This window comes from Spodoptera frugiperda, chromosome 2 (genome assembly GCF_023101765.2).
Source record: "Spodoptera frugiperda isolate SF20-4 chromosome 2, AGI-APGP_CSIRO_Sfru_2.0, whole genome shotgun sequence".
NCBI lineage: Eukaryota > Metazoa > Arthropoda > Insecta > Lepidoptera > Noctuidae > Spodoptera > Spodoptera frugiperda.
The window spans coordinates 12,450,992-12,478,048 of NC_064213.1; the positions used below are offsets into that span (position 1 = coordinate 12,450,992).

General features: G+C 36.2%; 1 protein-coding gene across 1 annotated transcript in view; it reads left to right on the forward strand.

The window, feature by feature from the left end:
- The first annotated feature begins 682 nt into the window (after positions 1-682).
- Positions 683-27,057, forward strand: part of LOC118269437 (alkaline phosphatase, tissue-nonspecific isozyme-like) — a 44,031-nt gene continuing 17,656 nt past the window's right edge. The window contains exon 1 of the mRNA XM_035584549.2: positions 683-936. Within this exon, the coding sequence (XP_035440442.1) occupies positions 861-936 (76 nt within the window). The 5' untranslated portion in view covers positions 683-860. The remainder of the gene's footprint in view (positions 937-27,057) is intronic.

The following is a 27,057-nucleotide window of genomic DNA, read 5'->3' on the forward strand; positions in this document are numbered from 1 at the left end:
CATGTCAAGGTGGTATTATTGCTATACAATGTATATATAAGTAACGTCACGCCTTTTATCCCAAAGGGGTAGGCAGAGGTGCACATTACGGCACGTAATGCCACTGTATAATGTACATCTACTTTTACTATTTGTGTAATAAATTATAAGTCCCATGTAATAGAGGGTAAGCCTATTGCCGTATACTGGGCACAATTCCATACTCCGTGCTACTATTGAGAAAATTTCAAAAAGTCGAAAAAAAACCAGTAATAACAAATAAGTTAACAAAAAAACTAACATTTGAATAACACGATCAAAACATTGTGTGCCTATTTATATAGGTTACTAACACACGTGTATAGGTACATTTTACAGCTATTGCCAAATTGCCATATATGCAATTAAAAAATAGAAAACGACATTGCCAAAACATTTGCCATAATTCACGTCAGCCGTTCCATAATGACATCTAAGTACGTCTGCACCTATATTCTATATACTTATTGCACAATAATCGTACTGACATAAATAACTTAACACGTTTTAAATTACTCAATTAAATTCTATTGTCGTAAAGGGTCTAATATAAACAAGAATGCATTTTCTACACGCACTGTCAAGGTTTATTTCAAGGCAGAGCAAAAAAATTAGCACAGTACACTCCATTCCAGTCAATGTCTTGTCCGAATTGCACTTTTAAAATCATTACTAAAAGTAATTCCCTAGCAGTGTCGTAAAGACATCGGCCGCGTGATCATTGTGCATTTTAAAAAAGTTTATTTTAATTTAAAATGTTTAGTTCGAACGTGTAAATCGATTGCCAGTGACAGTTTTCAAGTTTAAAAAAAAAGTGAACAAAAATCGAACAAGAATAAAAGATGGCGCGTATTTTGACGTTTACGTATTTGTTTTTTGTGATGATAATTTACGTTAGAACAAGAAGTGTCCATAAAAGTGAGTGATTTTTATTTATTTATTATAATTAACTCCTAATATGGTATGAATTATAGTGTTTCATTGTTGCTTAGGAGGTTGTGAATCAATGAATTAACATTCAATTGAATTAGCATTATTTTACCTATTATTATACCTACGAGTACGCAATTTAATGTCCGCTTAACCTCAAAGCCAATATAATAACATTTTTGCGGTTTGACATGGTGTTATCTGAATTTTAGTTGACTAATATTCATTTATAGTTGGTATAATATGTCCATAATCCATATTTCAATGGCATATCCATATTGTTTGCACAGCAACAAACAAAACATGACAAAATTATTGACTTTTCTAAAAAATATAAGTGAAATGTACATTTATTAGTCACTGGGTATGTAGTAATGACGTTTTAAACTATCGGAAAGTTAATTAGTTTAAAGGGTTTTATCAACTAATGTTGATATTTGTAATACGCTTTGAGCAAACGTGGTGATTAATTCTTTGGAGTTTAGTAATTTGGTTTTTAATTCTCAAACTTTCTTCAGATGATAGAAAAAAAAAACTTTTATTTCGTACGCAAAATAACAATGGTAAGATTGAATCAGTTCAGCGTGTGCAAAACAGGGCCTTGCGCTGGTATTCTATTGGCCCCCAAGTAACTCACGATAGAAACCTTTGTCCAGTAGTGGGACAGTTAAAGATCGATGTTTATACCTATCTTAATGAATTATTGAAAAGTTAATGAATTACTTAAATGATAAATACTAGACCAAGTCCGAGTTGGACCATAGGATTCCGTTCTTATTTTTATATATTTATAAAATACTGCTATTTTAGTGTGTTGTGGAAAACAACAAAATAATGTGCTTTTTTCTGTCAAAACAACAAAATAATTATATTTTTTTTGTCTTGCTTTCAAAAAATAAATTATTTTCTTAAATGGTTGACATGATTGTTTGTTTGGTTAAAAACTATTAGGTAAACCCACAGGGTAAACCCGTTTACCATAAAATAAATAATATTATTATGTATTAACTTTGTTGTTATGGTTACTTATTGGCAACAGAAATAAACATAATGGAATTAAATGTTCAACTATTACGGTTTATAAGATAAATTTAGTACATGGGCAGACAGAAAGAGGTAGTTTTAGTAATAAGTTTTCGTTTTTACTCCTTAGTTACCGTACCCTAAGCCGAGGTTTTCGACCCGAGTCGTAGTTATACCTATCTTAGTCTAAATTTAACTAAAATATTCTGTGTAAGTAATAAATTTTATTCATGAAATGTAAAATGTCACGTGTTTTCATTAAAGTTGTAAATAATTAATGTTCTTTCTTACTTGAGTAGTAATCTAAGTAGTTGCTTAACATAATGCCTCGTGCATTGCATGGCCGTGATCCCTAGTCACCCAACTGCGACTGCTGACTATCTGATATTCCATTTTTAACTCGGACAAAGCATTGTGACATATTTCGATTTTCTCTGGAGCTGCGGACGACCTAGCGGGTTACTGGGGCTCCAGGGCCAAGCAGGAGTAGAAACGGGGTGGTTTTTAGTCAGTAAGAGTCTGACAATATGGAGAATACTCTGGATGCTTTTCCATCCTCGAAAAATCCCTTCGATTTTAAAACCGAAGATTCGATTTTAAGATTACGATGAAATGATAATCCAACTAATATTATGAATGCGAAAGTTTGTTAGTGATAGATGAATGTTTGTTACTCTTTCAAGCAAAAACTACTGAAGGGATCGGGATGAAATTTCGAATAGCGATAGACAATGGTCTGGCATAACACATAGGTAACTTTTTATCCCGCAGGAACGCGGGCAAAGAAGAAGAGGCTAGTTTAATAATAAATTTCTTTACCTCTTAACTACGTATTGATTTAAAACGCAAATATATATGAACAAATGTAAAATAATAACAGTTAATGATAATGTTTTGAGAAGACGGTGTTAATATTATTATTATATCATTGTAGTTAGTCTGCTGGAGCCGCGGTCTTTATTCCCAGCATTGAATCAATGTCAACACAACGTGAAGAGTTAGGTACGTACTGAAGAGTACACTCAGATGACATTACATCTTATTGGTACATACAGTATCGAGATCACTCATACGACTACATGTATTACTAGTCCACAGAAGCATAACAACTAAATATTTCAACTAAAACTGAAAATAAAATAATGGATGTTTTCAAACAAGCTAGAACTCCTTGCCGGAGTCTGTGTTTCCTGATGGGTATAACCTGGGTATCTTCAAAGCCCGAGTGAATAGGTTGCTCATGGGCAGACGTGCTCCATCGTAGGCCGCATCATCACTTACCATCAGGCGAAATAGCGGCCAAACGTCGACCCATTAAATATAAAAAAACAAAATAAATAATTAAGTTAATCGAGTATAAAATTCTGTATGAACCTCCATGTTCCTTGATCATAGAAATGCTGTTATGTTGTAAGTTGTCTAGAAATGTTACGGACACGCGGCGCTGCTGTTATAATGCCGTATTTGTAAATAATGTTCAAATTTGCTCATAGAGAATAATGGACATTTTGACTTAAAAACTGGGCCTATTTCGCTTATTTTTTGTGTCAGCTAACAAATATGTGGTTTATTTAAACGACTTAAAAAGGAGATTATATAGTTTGATCTGTATGTATACATATATGTATGTTTGTTATTGCGCGAATATCTCGCTGGCTTAACCGATTTAGATGCGGTTTTCAGCATAGCATTTTTCAGACTTGGGAGAAGGTGACTGACCGACCGGATTGATACCACGGCCTCACAGAAAACCGAAGTGAAACAACGTTTGCATTGTGTGAATGAGGTTACCGGAGGCCCAATTACATCCCTTGCCAATCCCCGATTCCCCAGAAATCCTTAAATGGCTAACCCCCAAAAGACCGGCAACGCACTTGTAACTTCTGGTGTTTCGGTGTCCCTGGGCAGCGGCGATTGCTTACCATCAGGTGATCCGTGTGTGATAAAATCCGTTTACCGGCTTTTATAATAAAAAAATTAGATAACACGATTTTCTCAAACGACGATGTTATGTAAATGTGCGTAACGGTCTGCTGAGTTCATTTCTGATAATGGTTGATTGCAATTAACATTGTTTCCGAACGCCTACAAGTTTTTCAATCGTCATCTTCATCGCGATCACCTTAATACATCCTCTACTGCTTGTCTTCTCCTGCGTGTCTTTTTAACGTTGATAAGTCTGCGTTTGGCCACCAACCCGCTTACTGCTAGGACGGCGAAGCGAAGATGTGGCCGAGGATGGAGCACACAGACTTAGAAAGTACCTATTTACTCTGACCTTGAAAAGATCCAAGTTGTATTTCTGAAGAAAAATAGAAGTTTGTTCCATTCCCTGGCTGCACGGATTAGGATTAGTGTTGTTTCACTACATATTTGACAAAGACCAGGCAGCAGCGCTCTCTGGTAGACCTCAATTTTTGGTGATTGATAGTAAGATCACCATCTCACCTCACATGAGCGATTATGGTTAGGTTATGGCATTTTTTTTTTGTAGAGGATGTCCATTGACCAGCCCTGGACTGTCACTATTAATTTAGACGTTAACTAACGGGTTAACGGTAGTCATAACAAATTGTTTAAAGTCGATGATTTATTAATATACACTACTGTCTTCCCATACATGGATGAAAGAGCGTGACAATATGTTTTTTTTTTTAAACCTTACACCCACCCACACTAGGTGTTTACAAACATACAAGTTCACATACACATGACACTCAGACCCAGAACAACAATTTGTGGATCACAGAAAGAGTTGTTCTTTGCGGGAATCGAACCCGCGACATGTTGCGCGGCAGCCACCACCCTAACCGTGGATATTATGTCATACTTCTTTTAAAAAAGGAGTAGACAGTCTCATATTGCTATAAGCACCCATCTTACATCAATTAAGGTTTCAATTACCCTGAAACAAGGGGAGATCCAATTACCAAACAACTTCACGCTCAAATTCCATTACCTATTACAAGGAATTTTAAAAACTGAAAACCCCATTTTCCTGTATTGACCCATAAATCCACTAAGTAACGTCTTCCAGTCTACGTCACAAAACGTCATTAGGAAATTACTTGCCCGGAATCGAACTTTGTCCCTTTAGTACGTCATGCGATGTGTAACTAGGAGGTCAAGGGAAATAACAAAACGCACGGGTCCGGCCAATTGGGTGACGAACTCAGTGACACATATACATACATACATTAAACATGTACATGTATGTGTATGCAATACAAATAAATTACCATGTTTTTTTATTCCCCGAGGTGGACACAAAGAAGTTTGGTGAATTAGGTGCCCCAGTAATTTTGTATTATATTAACATCACTGTTCATCCGTGATGCATTAGTGCCGAAATATCGTAAACTCATAGACATTAATAAACATGGTAAATATTCCGTCTTAAGTTCTAATGTTAGTGTTAGTGACCATGTCAGTTTAAAAACTTATATTTGTATTATATGTTATAAAGATCACATATTTTCACAGCTTAGGTATTACATTTTCGTGGAAACTCATACCAGTTATTAGATCATCATTTTTCCGTTTTTAAATGCAAATTGTCTTTAAGAAAAACTGTGTTTATAAAACCGCTTTCAACACACGTGTTAAAGTGCGAGCCTTCATTTTTTAGTCGGTTAATACACCTAAAACCTTTTTCTAAGTTTGAAAAATACTATGCTGAAAACCGTATCAAAATCGGTTTACTCAAACGCGAGATAATAGCGCATAAACATACATACAAGTCAAACTGAGAACCTCCTGTTTTTTTGAAGTCAGTTAATAAAGAAATTAAACAAACTCAGGTGTCACTCTTAAAATTCAGATATTGATTGACATACTCGTAAAATGTCAGGTATCGTACTAAATCAATTCGCTTTGGTGTTCTGTGTTTAAGAAAAATCCAGAACAAGTTTCGAGAGGACAATTATCAATGATTGGCATGTACCTGTCAGTGTTTATTTAGTACAAATTTAGCAGAAGTAATCCAATATAATATAATTATAATGGTATATAAAGCTAAAGAGTTTGTTTGAAGATTGAGGGGAAGTGGAAAGATGAAGGAGGCTGTCAGTTCCTTAAACTCCTACATCAGTTTAAGTCCAGCCGTTTTATAGTTTTAGTAAGACAAACAGTTTGTTTCATGTTTTTTTTTGTAATGCATTGTTTAGATACAAAGATATCTTTAATAATTCTGCTTGCGATCTATTGTATCAACCTGCCTAGCTTATTTGAAGGGTGAAAAATCCAATGACTTGGAGCCTTGGGCGAAACCAAGTGAGTGTTCCAACCACTCCGTTCCTTCTCCTGTTTTTCGAGCCCCGGAGCCGGAACCCCGGTAAACCCGCTAGGAAGTCCGCAGCTGTCTAAAGAGCTAGCGTGTTAATTGTGAACTAATACGTTGTAATTAGTTAGTGCGTAGGTGATCCGATAGATGTCGCTACATGTACTGTAGACAGAAATTCGAAGATCCAGCTGATGCAATTTTAGACGCGTATTGTTGAGTACTTACTTGAGTGGAGACTGCGTAGCTAATGTGTTATTCCAGACCATAATTATCACCTGTTTCAAGTAAACTTCAGCATAATTTATCGAATGTTAGTGTTAATTCCGTAAACTGTTTTACTGGATCATATATATACCCAACAACCTTTAAATTCCTAACCCTCAAAAGGCCGGCAACACACTTGTAACACGTATTTTTTTATTTTGTCATATAAGAGGTATAGGCTAGGTATTGTTATCTAACCTAGATAAAACGAATCAAAGTTTTAGAGTGGGAGCAAATACGTAAATTCAAATATATACGTATTCCATTATATCCCTTTTTAAACAGATTACTACTTGGCATGCAAGGGTCAGACAGGCAGAAAATGCCAACGGGATTATATGTACTAATATGCATAAAGCTTTTTAAATCAATAATATTTTTAAACAATCTACAAGACGGACATGGAATAAAAATTAGTCATCTACCCAATTGTCAATAGTGCATAAGTATTATTGCATCGAAAGAAAAAAGTATAGTCTAAAATGACTCTTATGGCATAAGTAATTTGGACTAAACATTACTTTAGCAACCTAAATAGCATTTATTTTTGAGTATCGTGCCAGGTTAGTGCCTGGCACTGCGTGTTTATTTGAGCTTCTTGCATCTCAATTAACACATTCTGAATATTAACATTAATAACTGCATTTTTCTTACTAACGCCAATTTTATTATTAAAACTTATGATGGGATTTTTACCATGTTTATTTATATTATTCGTTTCCGATATTTCGGCACTGTTGCAAGCGTCATGATCACGAATGAACTGTTCATCCGTGATCATGAAAATGATCAATATCGGAAACTCATCGAAATAAATAAACATGGTAAATATCCCATCATAAGTTCTAATAATAGTGTTAGTGACCATGTCAGTTTAAAACTTATATAACGTCAATTTTGTTAATAAAATCCTTATTAAACATAATTCCAATTGGCGAGATATGCAGCATTACGCGACTATGAATATGAATTCCTAGCGTGGGTTGATAAGTCGAGCTATCACGCCTAAACCGCAAACTGACCGCAGATTTCCTGTTCGTCATTAATCGTGTTAAACACATTGTAATATTGAAAGTACCGTTAATTACCTGTTATGTATGACAAACAATTATCTGTTAAAGAAATGACGTTTCTTACTTACGCACTCTTCATAAGAAGAATAGCAGGGACGTAGCTAGAGCCGTATTTTTCGTATCAATTATACGTTAGCAGAAATTTAAAACTTCTTTTATTGTTTCATTTCAGACATTACAAAAGTCCAAATAATCATTTTTTTTTTGCGTAAAGCAAGCGTTTAAACATTGATAGCAACTTTAAGATTTGCGTAAAGCATGCATTTAGAAGCTAGCAGCCACTTTAAGAAAATTAACGTCATCATAAGGGACCCCAAATATCGCTGTTAGCATCGGTAAGTCCCTTCTTTGAGAGACAGGGTGGGAAGGTCATTGGATGATATTGCCGTCTCAAACATTTTATATCCCCAAATAAACTTTTATACGAGGCCCCACCAATACACGCATAACAATGCCAGGTAGGTAATCTATTATTCAAAGTCAGATTACCTAGAGAGTGACCTAAGTAACCTCCTCATAGGCGCCCCTGTTTTGTCTACACGCGTATCTCGTAGCGCCTTTCTATAGCCTAGCGCCTCTGGCACTTGCCTATTTTCCCATAGGTACAATACGACTCTGCCTATTCTTCTAACAATACGTGTGTGTTTACCTTTACCTATTCTATGTAGGTAGGTTACATTCATCGATCATCGCATCATCATTATACTAACCACATGACGTCCACTTCAGAACTAGGCTTTCCCCTATTACTTCTAGATCAGCCTATTGGATGAGGCTTGACAGAATTTACGCTTACAAAAGTATGTCTTATTTTGTGTATGTTAATGCTTATATTTTATTGTCACGGGTTACCTGGTAAGGTATGAGTTGTGAAATATTATTAGGATTTCTTTCTAGTTTTCATTAAGAACACAAAGCAGGATATTATTTATGTCTATAGAATTAAATGGGACTCATAACGTAACTGGAGAAAGAAAATATGATAAATTAATCTATTCCTGCTTACCACTTTTGTGATAAATTTATCTGTAGCTATTGCTGTCGTGTAGTGTAATTTAAGAGTTATCAAACCATCAAATGACTACGACTTTGCAGCTAGCAACAAACGATTCACTCAAAAAATCCCAGACTTTGTCCCTAATTAAGTAGTCACTATATTGACTCATAATGAAATTTCTATATTAGGTAAAGTCAATACAATACTCATTTTCCTTGTACAAAACGGAACTATTATCATTTCAGGTGATAAATTACGTAAATAAAAGCCACTATTATATTTCTTACATCATGTTTTTAATAGTCATTATGTTAGTTGTAAAATTATACCATGAGATGACTAATGGAAATTAGAAATATATCTTTTTTATTTACCTGTTATTTATCATAATATATCGTTTTTTAACGAAACTCTTTCCGTTTCATTCATTGATGACTCACTGTTGCATATTGAAAAAAAGTTGTTAAGAATAATTTCTTTTTTTTAAGTATTTTTTTTTATTTGTGGTCACGTCGTCGCGTGCTACCGCTAAAAAAACGACCGATAGCCGCGTTTACGACGGATATTGGTGACTCATGTGAGAAGCTGGGTTTTCTCGAAATGTGTTGAGCAATCGATGTAACAGGGCACGTGCCATTTTTCCTCATATAACATGGCAAATCCGATAATCATAAGTAAAGTCTGGTTATGAAGCGAAGTTCCCAGTGTGGATTTTCACATGAACTGCATCATTAGGGTTTTTTTTATGAGACATGCCGGTAATCGAGCAGACGTATTACCTGATGGTAAGCAATCGCCGCCGCCCATGGACACTTGAAACACCAGAGGCTTTACAAGTGCGTTACCGGCTTTTTGAGAGTTAGGAATTTAAGGGTTGTTGTTCGGGAATGGGGATGGGGAAGATTGGGAAGGGGGGAATTGGGCCTCCGGTAACCTCACTCACATAACGAAACACAACGCAAGCGTTGTTTCACGTCGGTTTTCTGTGAGGGTCATATATCGTCATAGGGTTCTTCAAATAAGGTAAACTGGTACATCGCAAAGCACTCCAGATGTGTTTGGAGATGCAGTGTAGTCAGGCTAGGATAATTGCTTACCATCAGATGATTTATATGTATTAAGTCTTGTTGCTATTGATAGTAATTTATAAATATAGGGTGACTGGTAATTCACTCACCCCCTATTACATGGGACTTATAACAGAAAATCGTGAAAAGTAGGTGAACATAGCGGCATTAAGTGCCCTAATCTGCACTTCTGCCTACCCCTTCGAGGATAAAAGGCGTCACGCCTTTTATAATTAGTGAAGGATATTTAAACACGTGATTGTATTCATAATTATGTTAAGATATTATTTAGTCTTCCGATAACGCGAAATTTTGAAATGAGTATAAAAACAATAGTTTCTTTGGGAAAGTTGTTTGTAGTATTGTACAGAGTACAATCACGTGTTTAAATATCCTTTAGTAATTACTAGTCACTCTATATGTTTATGGTCATATATGTAGGTAAATCGGCTCAGGTGACACCAGCGGGGAGAAGGAGTGAGGACAAACGTATATTCAAATTTTTACTCACCGGACGATATCCAATTTTTTATATATATTTTTTTTTAAATAGAAATGCATGCCGAATAAAAAAATACGGTCCAATTTAAGAAAAAAAAACAGTATCAAACTTGAAATCAAATTCAAATCTATTATGCATACCTAAATAAAAAATCAAACGCTGATCGTTGGTCTTAGATTCGGCAAATCTTTGTTTTTGATTTATTTTTGGAAGTCCAAGTGAGAAAATTATATGTGAGGCGGAACAAAGTTGACTGGACCCAGCTAACTAGCTGGGCAGAATAAAATTAAAGTTACCTACCTAATATACTGAATTAGCTACTTCCGCGCGGTTTCACCCTCTCTGTTCGGCTCCTATTGGTCTCAATCTCAATCAAAATACATATTACGTCAACATATACATAATATTGGCAATGATCATAGTAATATGTGTTCTGATGATATTATCGTATCTGTGTGATGAAGTGATTCACAACAATAATATACCATTTTTTATATTACAATAAATGTTATGTGATTCACAATTACTTACATAAATTCTAAGAAGATGCAAAATCGTTTATTGAGGAAAATGTCAAGTTAAATTAAATTATATTTTTTTGTGTATTGTATTTAGCAAAATACATCAATATATTAGTAGCACTATCAGTAGCATCGGTCACTTGACAGATGTATAAATCGGGCTATCCTAAAAGGATGTGCCTTTTGCCTTAGTACGATTAGCAAAAAAAAAACATCTAATATATAGAATTCTCGTGTCACAGTTTTCGTTGCCACACTCCTCTGAAACGGCTTGACCAATTTTGATGAAATTTTTTGTGCTTATCCGGTATCTATGAGAATCGGACAACATCTATTTTTCATCCCCCTAAATGTTAGGGGTAGTACAACCCAAATTTTTTTAATTTTCCACGGACGAAGTCGCGGGCAGAAGCTAGTAATATGAGTTTAAGTCAGTTTTCATTAGTTTTTGGACTGCCTAATTAGTCGTGTGGGCACAACTCTCAAATGCAACTGTTGGCCAAGGAGTCGCTTTATCGGTCTCCGAGTTTGTCTAAGAAACTGTTACGATAGTCGCAAAATGTAAACAATTTTGTAGGAGTTAAGTTTACAGCTATATTTAACCAGATTCAATTCAATACAAATAAACCTATCCTACTAATATTATAAATGCGAAAGTTTGTATGTTTTTTTGTTAGTACCTCACACAAAAACTGCTGAAGGGATCGGGATGAAATATGTAACATTACTTTTTATTCTATGGCAACGCAGGCGAAACCGCTGGCAGAACCTAGTAAAATAATAAAAGTTTCAATAACAAAAAGTAGGAAAGTACCAATAATTAAAGTCAACGACAAGCGCCGCGTCATGTGTCGCGGAATGCTGCTCATGAATATGAGCCTCTAGCATGGCTCAAAACTAGTCGATTTCCTCGTCAAACAATTACGTGAGTAAGCCGATAACATAATCATTAATTTAGTATGTCTCACGAAAGTTATAATAAAATCAACAAAAAGCATTTGAGAATGAGAAATTCGTGTTAACATTGAGTTCCTATTATATGCTAATAACAATAACATGACCTCAGCTGACTACTACTCGTAAATTACACGCACAAAAAATGTGTAAGTAGCAATTTGTGTAAACAATCCCATAAAGACAATATAATGGGTGTTAAACACGCCATGACAGTTTGTTTCTTAATAATGCAATACTTGGAAATCATCAAAATATTCATACAAAAAGGAAAACGAAGACGTTTTGTTGTACCGAAAGGCTTAACAAAATTATTTTTGTGCTGATTCATTTCACAATTGTTTGCGAACAGTGGTTTTTTCTTGGTAATCCAAGATAGATGTATTATATTATTATGTAATATTGGCTTTTTTAAACGTATAAGCCGGTAAATGAGTAGACGGATCACATGATAGTAAGCAATCGCCGCCGCCCATAGATACCCGAAACAACAGAGGCGTTACAAATTCTTTACCGGCCTTTTGGGCTAGGAATTGAATGGTAGTTGGGGAAATGGGGATTAGGAAGATTGGTAAGGGGGTGTAATTGGGCCTTGGGTAACTTCACTGACACAACGAAACACAGTGCAAGCGTTGCTTCACGTTGGTTTTCTGTGAGGTCATGGTATCACTGCGGTCAAGCTGGTGCATTCATAACACGGCTCTCCTATACTTAATCTATTATAACTAACTAATATATAAACTAACTTATTTCGTTTTTAGGCTTCCACACTTAGAGGATAATACAGGACCCTGAAACTCCACTGTTTTTCTGTCTATCACCAAGCTGTATCAGACCGACTTGAACCGTAATATCTCGACTGTATTTCAGTTACCGCTATAACAACAAACGCTGCAAAATAAATATTCAACAGACTTCCACACTACAAACGTGATATTTTTTATATTCGTAGGTAGAAAACAAATAATTGCAGTGGTTTTGTGGGACTTAGTATGTTTTTTTAGTGGAAGAAAACAAAACAATAAAAATAAACCTTTAGTGCGCGAGTCTGACTCTCTCTTAACCAGTTTTTATGTCAATTTCATAACATTACATCAATCCTGACATTCGCATTTGACACGAGATTAACTAACTAACAAACAAACTAAACCAGGGCTTAATTAATCCGTGAAAGGTAAAACAAAAATCTAGATAACTTTTTTCGCGCTGAACACAAATATATTGTTTTTATCAAGCTCTTTTCACACGCTAATGTTCGTGCAAGGTCATCACACGATTCTTTATTAAAATCAGGTTGCGCTTGCTAAACGGAGGGACGTGATGTTATTGGATGAAAGTCGATTGACTGGTTGTTTGGCCTTGACATCCATGTAGCGGTTTACTACTTGGGCCACCGCCTTACAATGCGCGTAAAGTAGCCGCCGCTTATGAACTTGGGCCGCGGGCCGTGGGATTTTTACTGACTACATTTGCAATGACATCAAAAAACATTTTTAGTAATAGTTGTCATACATGTGTGGGTGTTCTTTTAATTTTATAGCCTTAGTTAGTTAGTTCTTTTTATTTTATGACGAAAATTACATCGTTATTTGAAAAAGCAATAAGAGGGTTTTGTAGTGGTTGGTATTTTATTTTATTTGGGAAATAATCAGTTATTATATTCATACAACAACTAATTACAATCACATAGCCAACATTTAAACCAAAACAGTTTCCACACTTAAACTATACATTCCATATTCCATACTACATCATCATTTGTGTGATGATGGCGCTGTAGAAATCCATTATTCAGTAGACTGCAAAAAGAAATTAACAAAAAGAAAATAAAATTTGGAACGAAACATATTAAAAGCAAAACAAAGGTAATAAAGCACGTAGTCCGGATACCATGCTCGGTACGATTCGACCGGAGTGATGAGAAAATCGGTTGTTTAGTGTTTCACCATGAAGTGTGGATACAAGAGGCCTAATTCTTTCCCCATTCCCAATTTTCCCAATCGTCAATTCCTTAATCTTTTTTAATTTTTATTTTTATTTCCTAAAGACCGGCAAAGCACTTGTAACTCCTTGGTGTCTACTAGCGAAACCGATTGCTTACCATAAGGTGATCCTTTTTCTCCATTATCGCCCTATCCCAAAAAAAGGATTGTGACGTCATCGTTTCAAAATGCTCATTATTTGTCATACATAATGATAACAGAATGTACCAATTAGTTCGTCTCATGTTTTTACGAAATATGAGTACGAAAAGGGTCTTAATTATCTGTGGATCAAAGGTTGGGACGTCTATTGGTATCTAAATATAAACACTGTATTCATTTTGTTTGTTAATACAATAATAGACTAACTGCCGCACTCAAAGATGTTTAATGATTACTTAAACTATTCCTTCATGAATAAGGATTGGTTTAAGTAACCATTAAATGACTCTGAGTGCTGCAGTAAGACTTCTTCCACGGATGTGGGTGCATTTACAAACACATAATTTGGCGGCTTTTGAGCTTTTGAGTTAAGGAACAACAATTGCGGCAATTGTGCCCTATACACTTTACTTAGCAGCCAGTAATCTAACCACTGCACAAGCCACAGCGATCATTATCATAAATATTTCTTATACAATCATACATTTCGAAGTGAAGTTCATTAGAAAGATGTTTTGGCTTGACCCAACAAGTTTTGACTTGTTGAGATAGGTTCTAGATATCGATTCGAGGTACCCTGACCTTATACGTCTAGACATCATCCGATGTTCATTATCATAAAATAATACTTATGCAATCAAATATTACGATTTTAAGTTCTTTGGAAACACCCATCAAGTCAAACAAGCCCGTTTCCGCTGTTTTGATACATCGAAACGATTGACCTTACAATCCTACACAAACTGCTTAAAAATAAAACAACTTTTACATCCCCGATCATCCGGTGTTATTCGGAAATGCCCATACTGCACGAGCCATGCATTCATTATCATAAATAATGCTTATGCAATAAAATATTTCGATTTCAAGTTCATTGGAAACACCCAACAAGTCAAACCAGTGGGTTTCCGCTGGCTTGGGTACACCGAACCGATTGACCTTGAAATGGTACACAAGTTGCTTAAAAACAAATTATACATGCTCAAAACTTTCGCTGGATCGTGTATTCCTTTTTTGTTGTATTCGTACGACTTGGAAAAACCATGTGCACACGTGGGTCATTCACAGTTTTTTTTTAACACATTGAACGCCGTGGTGGTCACCGGTGACCGATGTTAGCGGAGGATGTCTTTAACAGTTTTCTATTGGCAGTCAAAGACTTAATGATAAAATTCTTTATTACCAGCTCATTGTATACATGTTCTAGTTTGCATAGTGACAACCGCAACAGGCTCAGCCTGTATCGCGGCTGTTAAATATGATATGTATAAGCCTACTAGCTGAACAGGCAAACTTCGTACCTCTTCCTCCTCAAACATTGTTTTCTCGTCTTTTAAACCTTCCCTGGACTTTCACAAATAATTCAAGACCAAAATTATCCAAATCGGTCTCGCCGTTTTCGAGTTTTACCGAGACTGAGAAATGCAGTTCGTTAACTGCATTTCATTTTTATATGTAAGAAGAATATTCCATACAAACAGCCTCGTGACTTCGTTCAAGGAAAGTCAGGTGTACATTAAATAAAAGGTTTGGTTGGACATAAAATTATTGCGACTTTGTGACGCCAGCTTGGTTACCGTTACGTCGTTGTCTGGTCATTTAACGTCACCCGTGAGGTGAGATGTACACGTGGGGATCTTTGACATTAAATCCTTGAGGAAATTATACATGTTTGAGTAATAACTGCGTTAATAGGTACTTTACAAAGGTATTGGTTATTGTTGTGAAATCTGGATGCAATTTATTGATATTAACTTAATATTTATTTAATCCTACTAATGTTATAAAATAAAAGTGAAAGTTTGTTTTGTTTGTTACTGAGATGAAATTTAGAACAAAGGTAAACTATGGTCTGGAATAACACATAGGACTTTATATCTTAAGGGACCGCGAGCGAAGCCGCTGACAGTAGTTTAAAGATATTATTCGTTGTTCTAGTTCTTATTCTACAAATTATATAAAATGAGATCATCAACCTGAAATTAAAATCAAATACCTAAAGAAGTTACAACACATTCTTTAAGCGTGACTGTCATTTGACAACTTGCCCACTGACTCACTCCAATTGTCTTTTCAAATTGTTCAATGTTAAAAAAATATATGTACTTCCATATTGCTTTTAAATTGATAATACGGAAACAAATACCAAATGTTACCAAGCGGACACATCACTTACAAATACTTGGCCACTGCTGACTAAAACTTCGTATCGTCTCGTCGTTTTAAGCATTAACCATTACGCTTGCTCAATGCGATTTGGTGATTTCAGACTTATAATTAGAAATTATAACCCCAGGTTTCCTAACGATGTTTTCCTTCACCGTTTGTTAGTGGTGTCTAAATAATCTTAGAAAGTAGAATCAACCGCAAAAAAGTCACATTGGAACTGGCTGTTGGGTCTTAAACTTCCGGGCTACCACGACCTTGCCGATGTAAACAAACAAGTATGGGAGAGTCATGCTTCGGCATCTTATATAATATATATGTATATAAAAAAAATACTAAGTCCCACAAAACCGTTGCAAATATTTGTTTTCTACCTATGAATATTAAAAAGTATCACGTTTGTGGTGTGGAAGTGTGTTGAATATTTATTTTGCAGTGTTTGTTGTTATAGCGGTAACTAAAATACTGTCGAGATATCACGGTTCAAGTGATACAGCTTGGTGATAGACAGAAAAACAGTGGAGTCTTAGGGTCCTGTTTTCATCCTTTAAGTGTGGAAGCCTAAAAACGAAATAAAATAGTTTATATATTAGTTAGTTACAACAGATTTAAGTGTGGAAGAGCCATGTTATGAATGGGCCGGCTCGACTGGAGTGATATGGCCTTAAATTCCTAACCCCCAAAAGGTCGGCAACGCAATTGTAACGCCTTTTGTATTCAGGGTTTCCATGGGCGGCGGCGATTGCTTACTATCAGGTGATCTATCTGCTCGTTTACCGGCTTATACCATAAAAAAACAATAACACAAATGAGTATATTTGTCAAGGTATGTCATCATTAAAAGCTTACATATTTACTTCAAACGGTAAAACCATTTCGTCTGAACACACATATTCTCATATTGTTTACATTTTAATACATACATATGTAATCAAATAATCTTGGGGTTTCCCCATTAAGTAATATGCACTTTTCAAGGTCTTATTCATTTATCGTCGCGATAAGAGGTTGCATTTTCAATTTACGGAGGCGGGTAAAGAATAATTGGGCGAAAAGACCAAACAAAGAATAATAGGGCGAAAAGACCAAAAAAGAGTAATTGGGCGAAAATACTAAACAAACTGTAATCAAACTCAGTGCAGCATTACTTGTAATTGTCCTTTAAATTACTCGTGACATAGCAACTGAATCATAGAAGGAAAAAATGAAGCGCAACACCTATTTTACTTAAACTCTTAGTGAGAATAAGAGTAAACATTAATTCATATTAAATTGATGGCAAAAAACTACACCTACAACTTTTCCTGTTTGAACAGTCCAAAGATCATGACCCTGAACAGTTTGATCATACGGTACAATGCCTACGTAACAGAAATCAAGTGACGTAGCGACCGCGCCTCACGTGTGTCGCGTGGCTTGCGTGCTAATTTGTTACGTCACGCTGGTCGCGTTATGTGATTGTATGTGAAGGTTAACAGGTTTAATTATAGGTTATCTATATCTATATTATATATATTAAATAAGTATATATATTTATATATACGACTGCCTCGTTGGTCGAGTGGTCGCAAGTGCGACTGCCGGGCAGGGGGTCTCGGGTTCGATTCCCGGGTCGGGCGAAGTATTACTGGGCTTTTTTCGGTTTTTCGAAAATTTCTCAGTGGTAGCACGGAGTCTAGAAATGTGCCCGGTATATGGCAATAGGCTCACCACCTATTACATGGGACTTATAATAAAATTGTGAAATATGGGTGTACATTGGCATTATGTGCCATAATGTGCACCTCTGCCTACTCCTTCGGGGATTAAAGGTGTGACGTTATAAAAAAAATATATATTAATTCTTTTTGTGTTGGATAGCGCATTTATCGAGGAAGGTTATAGGCTATAAAACATTACGCCACGATTAATAGGAACCAAGCAGAGCGGGTGAGTATGATATGACTGTTGTCTTTTTTGGTGTGTTCAACTTTTTTATTTCAATCAAATGAAAAAGGAGTCCTTATTTCATAGTTCTAACTTAATGTAACTAAATGTGTAGGGATGCCCTTTTTTAAGAGGGGGTGGGGGAATCAATCTTCTTCCGTTTTGAGAGGGAGTGTCAGACTCTTACTGACTAAAAACAATCTCGGTGCTACTCCTGCTTTTCGAGCGGGAGCCCCGGTAACCCGTTAAGCAGTCCACAGCTCCGGGTCGATATCAGGCCTACTGAGCCCCATGTGTGCTGGTCCGATAGCTCTTTAAGGCGGTCTTGTTCTAGTAAGGCCTTACCCTACCCTTGGTCCCCGTCTGCAAACCCGGTAGGGATGCCCTAAACTATGACTTAAGAGATCGAAGTAATGGGGGTTAAAGTCTATACTGTGCCGAGCGCTACATTATTTATTTAACCGCCTAAGTAACCTTTAGCCTAAGTAACAATTAGCTTTACTTCTCAAAGTGATTTAATTCCAACGTGTAGGTAGGAAACTTTTTATATTTTAAGTCTCCTTTGGTCACATTGTCGATAGGATCTAGGTGAAAATGACGTAATACATCATTCATTTTTATCTTAAACGTACGTTGTAAGTTTTAACGGTTTTTTATCGATGCCACCTCCGTAATGTTTTTCTTTAACCGCAGTGATTTATTACCTTATCCATTCATTTAAGACTCGAGATCTGAATATACATATAGTTTTTATCAGATATTTATCATCCCATTCATATTAATAAGCTTAAATATCATATATACATATATATAGACTGAATAATAACAAAAACTACTCGTATGACTAAAATATGTAATAAGAAATAGTGTTTATAAGTTCCGGTACCATATGAATCATGCAATTACCACATAGGTACACAGGTAAAACATTACAATTAGGTAGTATCTTAAAAATGCAAAGTATGATAATTTATTAATCCACATTCCATATAAAGGGTGTCCCAACAAGAACGCAAGATTTAAATTTTAAATAAAACGCAGATATTTTAAAAAAAATCGTGAAAACTTTATAATATCGTAAAGTAGAGAAGATGAGGTTATCTATGGAACAATACATCGGGCAGATGGCCGCCGCGGCTTAGCAGTACATACGCGATCTTTTGACGAAATTTTCATTGACCGTTTTGCATAAATGCCGGTATTTCATTAATACAGCGTCCAATTTCCTTTTTAAGGATAGTCGTCGTCGGCTTATTCGCATAAACCATACTTTAAGAAACCCAAAAGAAAAAAGTGTAATGTTGATAAATCACATGATCTAGGCGGCCAATTCTGGTCTCGAAAACATGACTGATGCAGCAATTCAATTGTTTCTCTGGCTGTATGACATGTGGCGCCATCTTGTTTAAAACCACATGCCCTCCAAATCCATTTCTTCAATTCGAGGTACGAAAAAACTGGTTATCATTTTACGATACCGAACACCATCATTGACTGTTTGCGCTTGACCTGCCTCATTTTCAATCGTGTAGCGCCATTTTTAGTAACCTCGTACCTTATACTAACAAACAATAACACTTGTTCAAATGTCAAACAATGACACTTCGAATGCCGCCAAATTTAAATCTTGCGTTCTTGTTGGGACACCCGTTATAAGAGAAAAACAAATCAAATACCTACTTTAGACCACATTCTACAAAGGTCAAATACCAATACGAAAGGATATTTGGCCGGAAAATTTTACTAATACGATGACGGTTCAAGATTATCTCAGTGATATGTAGTGAGTTACAATAATTATGAATCACGCCATAATAGTTTAAACAGGTAAAACATTACAATTATCTTAATAAGACGTCATGATTAAGGATAATATTAAGTAAAGATAAAAATAGTTTGGAAAGCTTAGCGTCATTGTTGTATGGTCCACGCAGGTTGTGCGTCAAACATATATAGAAAACAAGTTTACTTGCGACATTTGAGGAACGGATGCAACCAATTTACAAGATTAATATATAATTGTAATCGCAATGACGTAGATAATAAAGCTCAAGATGCGTTGCAAATATTCAAATGCGTGAAGTGACGACAAAACAGAATACATTTGTCGTCACTCTCACTTCTTGGAAGTCTCGTAAGGGTGTACTGTGAGACTACACATCTCACAGAGATTGAGCCGCTGCCCTTTTTTATAAAGCTGAACTTTTTGATTGAACCTTCAATGTGACTAGCGAGGATATTATAGCAGAGCTTGTGTTGTTGGATTAGGAATTTAAGAGTTGTTGGGAAATAGGTGATTGGGTAGGGGGTAATTGGACCTCCGGTAACCTCATTGACACAATGAAGTACAACGCAAACGTTGATTCACGTGGCTGCTGATGATAGATCCTAGAAGGTAAAACTTAATTAGAGCCGTAGGATCCCTGTCTAGTTTTACTTTAGGACACTTACAGTCGCCAATGGGAATAATATGTGGGAATGTCATCTTTAGCAATGTTTGTGTAAGACCCTTTATTGCCTAATGTGTGATGTTTTGTGATTTATCAAGACTGATACTCTTCTTTCAAAAATTGAATGTACAATATATATTTTTAAATTCTAACCAGTAGTTCCTGCGATTAGCACAACCAAAAAAAGGTTCCGTTTATTAAACGTATTGTTAAATAAAAATAGATTGTGAATGGACAACGGAAGCGGATATTGTATAACGATTACAATGACTCGTAAGATTACCATATACAACTATGTCATAACACCAAAAACATGGAGCGTGATTTGATTACTCACAGGCGACAGCGGAAACAATGCAGACTCGTCACAAAGTACATTTACATATATAAACCAATATTGATATTCAGGTACCGTCTGTGAAGGTTGTTCGTGAGGGAACCCGCACGGAGCAATTCTTTGTGTGATCCACAAATTGTTGTTTCGGGTCTGGGTGTCTTGTGCATGTGAAATTGTATGTTTGTAAACGCACCCACGACACAGGAGAAAATCCTAATGTGGGGCAACGTTTTTTAAAAAAGAAATAAAAAAAGAAAAAAAAGAAATCTGAAATAATGAGTCCCGTTTCGGGTGAGGCGAGAGGGAGTGTCAGACTCTAACTAAAAACCACCTCGTTCCTACTCTACTCTACTACACATTTCCCAGATCGAGCATCATCTCTTTCTTCTCTCTCTCTCTCTCTCTCTCTCTCTCTCTCTCTCTCTCTCTCTCTCTCTCTATATATATATATATATATCATCGTGAACTTTTTGATTAGACTTCATAGTCCAATCAAAAACTGAAGATCATTCTTCAGTGGGACAAGTTCCGTGATTATTTAGATAATTTAGCGCGGGCACCTAAACTAACCCCTTACTTTTACTGTTAGTTATCCCTTGGCGAGATCGTGTATTAGCCACCTAATCCTTTATTCAACATAGCCATAGAATCTAACTGGAGTTGCGGACTACCTTGCGGATTACCGGGGCTCCGGCTCGAAAAGCAGGAGTAGGAACAGGGTGGTTTTTAGTCAGAAAGAGTTTGACACACCCTTTCGCCTCGCCTAAGGCGGGAGAAGTCATTGGACGATACTTATTAAAAAAAATCCATCAAATAAATAACGTCCTGTTTACAACGTAACTTGATAGTAATAAAAACAATTATAATAGTGTCATTGTACCTCCATATGACACCAAAATAATTATAATCGTTGTACTTTTAATTTCTATGACCTTCCATACAAGAAGGCGATGACTTTTTAATCCCAGATTACCTTAAAAACAACGAGACGGTACTTGAATATCAATATTGGTTTATGGATACTTAGTGACGACAGTCCGCATTGTTTTGGCTGTCACCTGTTAGCAGTCATATCACGCGTCTTGTTTCCTGATGTTATTACATGGTTGTAGTAATGTCAAGAGTCTCATTGTAACAATTAATCGATATCCGGTTCCGTTCGTTACTCACCATCTACTAAATGTGGGAGAGCCATGCTTCGGCACGAATGGGCCGGCTCGACCGGAGTGATACCATGGCCTTACAGAAAACCGACGTGAAACAACGCTTGCGTTGTGTTTTGTTGTGTGAGTGAGGATACCGGAGGCCCAATTCCCCCCTTCTTAATCTTCCCCATCCCCGATTCCCGAACAACAACCCTTAAATTCCTAAATCCCAAAAAGCCGGTAACGCACTTGTAACGCCTCTGGTGTTTCAAATGTCCATGGGCGGCGGCGATTGCTTACCATCAGGTAATACGTCTGCTCGATTACCGGCGTGTTTCATAAAAAAAATATATATACACGATTTTTTTACGATTATTTACATCTACTAAATATATAAACGAACAGAAGAGTTCATAGTTTGAACATGCCTGTAATATTAAGTCTGACTGCCAATAAAAAACTGTTGAAGGCCAATCCTCCGCTAATGTCGGTCACCGGTCCACCACGGCGTTCAAGCTTTGCTCTCCAAAGTGAACTAATTCCGTATAACGTGAAGGTGACAGGATCTAGGTGAAAATGACGTAATACATCATTCATAATTATTTTTAGCGTATGCTATAGACTGTTTAAGATTCAAGACTCAAGTTCCCCTTCATATACCCTTCATAATGAATTGCTAGATTCTATATTCCGGTATGTATCATTAGCAGCTTGTGACCGTCCAGTATTGGAGTATGGACCTCCTTCACTGGATCTGCTATAATATCCTCGATAGTCTCAGTACACCCTTACAAGACTTCCAAGAAGTGAGAGTGACGACAAATGTATTCTGTTCTGTCGTCACTTCACGCATTTTAATATTTGCAACGGATCTTGACCTTTATTATCTACGTCATTGCGATTACAATTATATATTAATCTTGTAAATTGGTTACATCCATTCCTCAAATGTCGTAAGTAAACTTGTTTTCTATATATGTTTGACGCACAACCTGCGTGGACCATACAACAATGACGCTAAGCTTCCCAAACTATTTTTATCTTTACTTAATATTATCCTTAATCATGACGTCTAATAAGATAATTGTAATGTTTTACCTCTTTAATCTATTATGGCGTGATTCATAATTATTGTAATTCACTATACATCACTAAGATAAATCTTGAACCGTCATGGTATTAGTAACATTTTCCGACCAAATAAATATCCTTTCGTATTTGTATTCGACGTTTGTAGAATGTGGTCTAAAGTAGGTATTTGATTTTGTTTTTCTCTCATAATTATGTGGAATGTGGATTAATAAATTATCATACTTTGCATTTTTTACAATTTTTTTGCCTTTTGCTAATGCGATAATCGTCCTTGCTTCTCTTCCTGCCTATTGAATCACTCTATTTTGACTGGGGTATCTGCATTGTAGGTAAAATAGGAAGGTGAAAGAGTTGATGAATCGCCCTAACTGTATGTGCTCCTCCACTGCCTGTGACCGTGACCCGGGTTATCCTTACGGAATCACCACATTAACTTATCCATCACCTAGCAATTAGGGACATAGAGGATTTTATTACTCATTAATTATTAGCTATAATCATAATATTTAGTGGCTATTAATTCTGCTAATGGATTCTACACAACGTCGCACTACAAACTATGTACTAGCGTTTTTGTAATTTTGTATAATTAGGTTTAGGTTAGGTCAAATTCTGCAGACGGCGAGCAAGGGTAGCTCGCCACCCGACCGAACCAGGCGTGTAAGGCGCGTCGCATTCCGCGCGTACCTCAAAGAGCCATCAGACCACCACAGATGGGGCTCAGTAGGGCTGATGCCTGATCCAGAGCTGCAGACTACCTAGCGGGTTTACCGAGGCTCTGGTTCGAAAAGCAAGAGTAGGAACGGTGGTTTTAGTCAGTAAGAGTCTGACACTGACTGAAGTCATTTAATGATTTCCCCCCTAAAACAAGGTTCGGTCATATGACAGAATAAATGTAAAACATAAATCACTATTGATATTACCTAGGAACTGTAGTATAACTTAAAACCTTAATTTATAAATTAGGTCATAGCATGATATAATGTCATGATATTTCGCCATAATTATGCGAGTTAGTGATTAATAAATGTTTATTAATATAAATTTGTGAATATGTGAATTAAATAATTCGTAATTAAGTCATTTATTCAATTCATCGCACGTGACACCATTAATCGATGACATAGTTAAGTACCTATACGAGTATATGATGTATAATACCGACCGATATAGAATTTAGGAATACATTCCATTGCGTTGAAGACATTGCGGTTTTGGCCATAAAATACTTATGTAGGTTGTGAAGGAAATTATATCAGAGCAAAGCTAGCTAGCGTAAGCCTCAAGCAAACTGACTCACCGATAGAATATGTGCGACTGTCATCTGTCACTTGTTAGGTGTCGCAATACTGATTTATATTTACTTTGCCTTTATTATTATTAAACTAGCTAAACCGGCGAACTTCGCACTGCCTCATATATTTTTTTCTTACCTTTTAAACATTACCTGGGAATTCTGGGGACTTCTACAAATAACTCAAGACTGAAATTTGCCATATCGTTCCAGCCGTTCCCAAGTTTTAGCGACTAATGAACAGCAATTGAATTTTATATACTACTAGCAAACCCGGCGAACTCCGTTTCGCCACCAATGATTTTTCCTGAATTCTTGAATTTATTCCTAAATTTTCTTTGCTATAAACCTCATGGAGCCTTAGACCTTTTCAACGGATGCAAAACCGACGGATGGAATCGGGAATTGCAAAGATTGGGAAGGGGGGTAATTGGGCCTCCGGTAACCTCACTGACACAACGAAACACAACGCAAGCGTTGTTTCACGTCGGTTTTCTGTGAGGCTGTAGAATCACTCCGGTCGAGCCGGCCTCTTCGTGCCGAAGCATGGCTCTTCCATACTTAGTTGTGATTTGATAATGTGAATCATTAATCATCATACTAAAGACATTATCAAATATAACCATACCAGAAACAACCGAAGATTCTGGGAATCAATTGTATTGTATTAAGTATAAGGAAATTAAGTTTAACTTTAATGTAAAAAGTGTTGACGTCAATCAAGTTAGAGGCTACAAGTAAAACTTACGTAAAACAGATTTCAAGTTTGAACAAATTATAATTAAGTGTTTGAATATGCAAATAGGAAACTGTTAAACTTATTATTTGACTTATTGACTGCACCGTAAGCGCGGTGGCTGGGCAACTGGCTGCCGTGCAACGTGTAGTAGGTTCAATTCCTGCACTGTTTGTATGATCCACAAAATGTTGCTGAACATGTGTATGTGAACTTTTATATTTGTAATCGCACCCACAACACAGGAGAAAATCCTAGTGTGCGGCAACGTTCTTTAGAAAAAAGTCCATCGCTGAAGTCAGTCTCCGGCAATACCCATGGTGTTAAAGGGTATTCTTTCTTCGGAAACTAATAAATAGCCTTATTTTAAGAAATCTGCTCGGTGTATGACAATCTACTCATATTTGGTGAATCAGTCTATCACCTCCAAATGACCGTATTCTTATTGACTCAATTTCTTAGAAAGCCTTTCTTGTAGCATGATGTAATGATTTTAAAATATCGATGATTTAACAAACACTCGTGTTCATAAATACTTAAATTGTTTTATTAACATTTTATTCATACGGTAGACTGGCAAACGAGTAAAAGGTACTGATGGTAAGCAATCGGCGACGCCCATTTCCACTCAAGTGCCGTTGCCGGTCTTTTGTGAATTGGGATTTAGGAATAGGGATGAGGATGGGGGATGGGATATATTTTCATGCATGCTTGTCGGTTCAAAATACTTTTAATTTTACCTTTCTTTAATATATCGATAATCTGGTCTCTATATGTCCGTCTAGGGCGTCTTCTACCGACGGCCCCATTCATATTCGCCTTGTATATTTCTTTCGTAAATCTGCTTTCATCCATCCTTTCTAAATATCCAAACCATCATAACATTCCCTTTTCAATTCTTGTCACTACATCGTCTTCACTCGATCACTCAATTTTAATCCACACAGACTTCTCAAGGCTCTCATTTCCACCGCTTGAATCCTGCTTTCATGCTTCTTCTGCCACAACCATGATTCACTACCATACATAAGCATAGCTGCCAGTACACGCTGTATTACCGCAAGTCGAACTTTGTTGGATATAAATTTACTCGACATTACTGAGTGTAAAGCACCATTGACACTATTTCCCACTTTCGCTCTCCTTTCAATATCCCCATCACACTTTCCATCTCTCGTAAACAAAGATCCCAGGTATTAGGTAGGTACACAAACTCATTCACTTGTTCCAATTTTTCATCACCTATTGCCTAGGATTCTGTTATTACCTCATTCCTTTCTATCACCAACACTTTTGTCTTCTTCACATAGATTTTCATACCTTTCCTTTCAAATGCGTAATTAATCACAGTGATCATTCGATGTAGTTATTCGCTATAAATGGTATTCGTACATGGAAAACCCAATCTACAATTGTTACTAAGTAAATTATTACCAAATGAGTGCAAAACCACACAAAGTATACGTCATAAAAATACCTTGTAAGTATTGCACGTTGGCCCTTAGCAACTGTTACTGACGCCTGGTTGAGCATGAACAATCGAATGCCGTTGAAAACGTCATCTCAGGACGTCACATTTGTTGGGAAATATTTCTAACCTATTAAAGCGAGTACGACTAGGAGCACTTATATGATTTCTTTAGAAAAATAAATGATTTGTCTTAAGAAAAAATCTATTTAGTCCGTCAGTTAGGTAATGGAAAAATATTAGAGACGTATTTTTTTATTTTGTCATATAAGAGAAAAATACTTAGATAAAACGAATCAAAGTTTAGGAGTAGAAATACGCAAAATAGTAAAAATACGTGTCTAATGTTTTTAAACCATTTACAAGACGGACGGAAATAAAAATTAGTCATAAAATATCCTATTGCCAAAAGAAGAACCTTTTCCCACCTGCTATTATCTCAACCAATTTATTTCTGACAAATACGTGATGATTCCAAGTAGTATCGATCCACGGAATTTTGTCTTTAATTCTACAATCTGACGTCACTGACAACTTACTTTATTTTTCATTAATTTGCGGCTGAACACTAGAAAACACAAAGAAGTATAAAGAGATACTTGATTGTATTGTATAATATTATTGAACTCATAGGTGCACTGTGACACAAAAAAACAACCCTGCTTAAT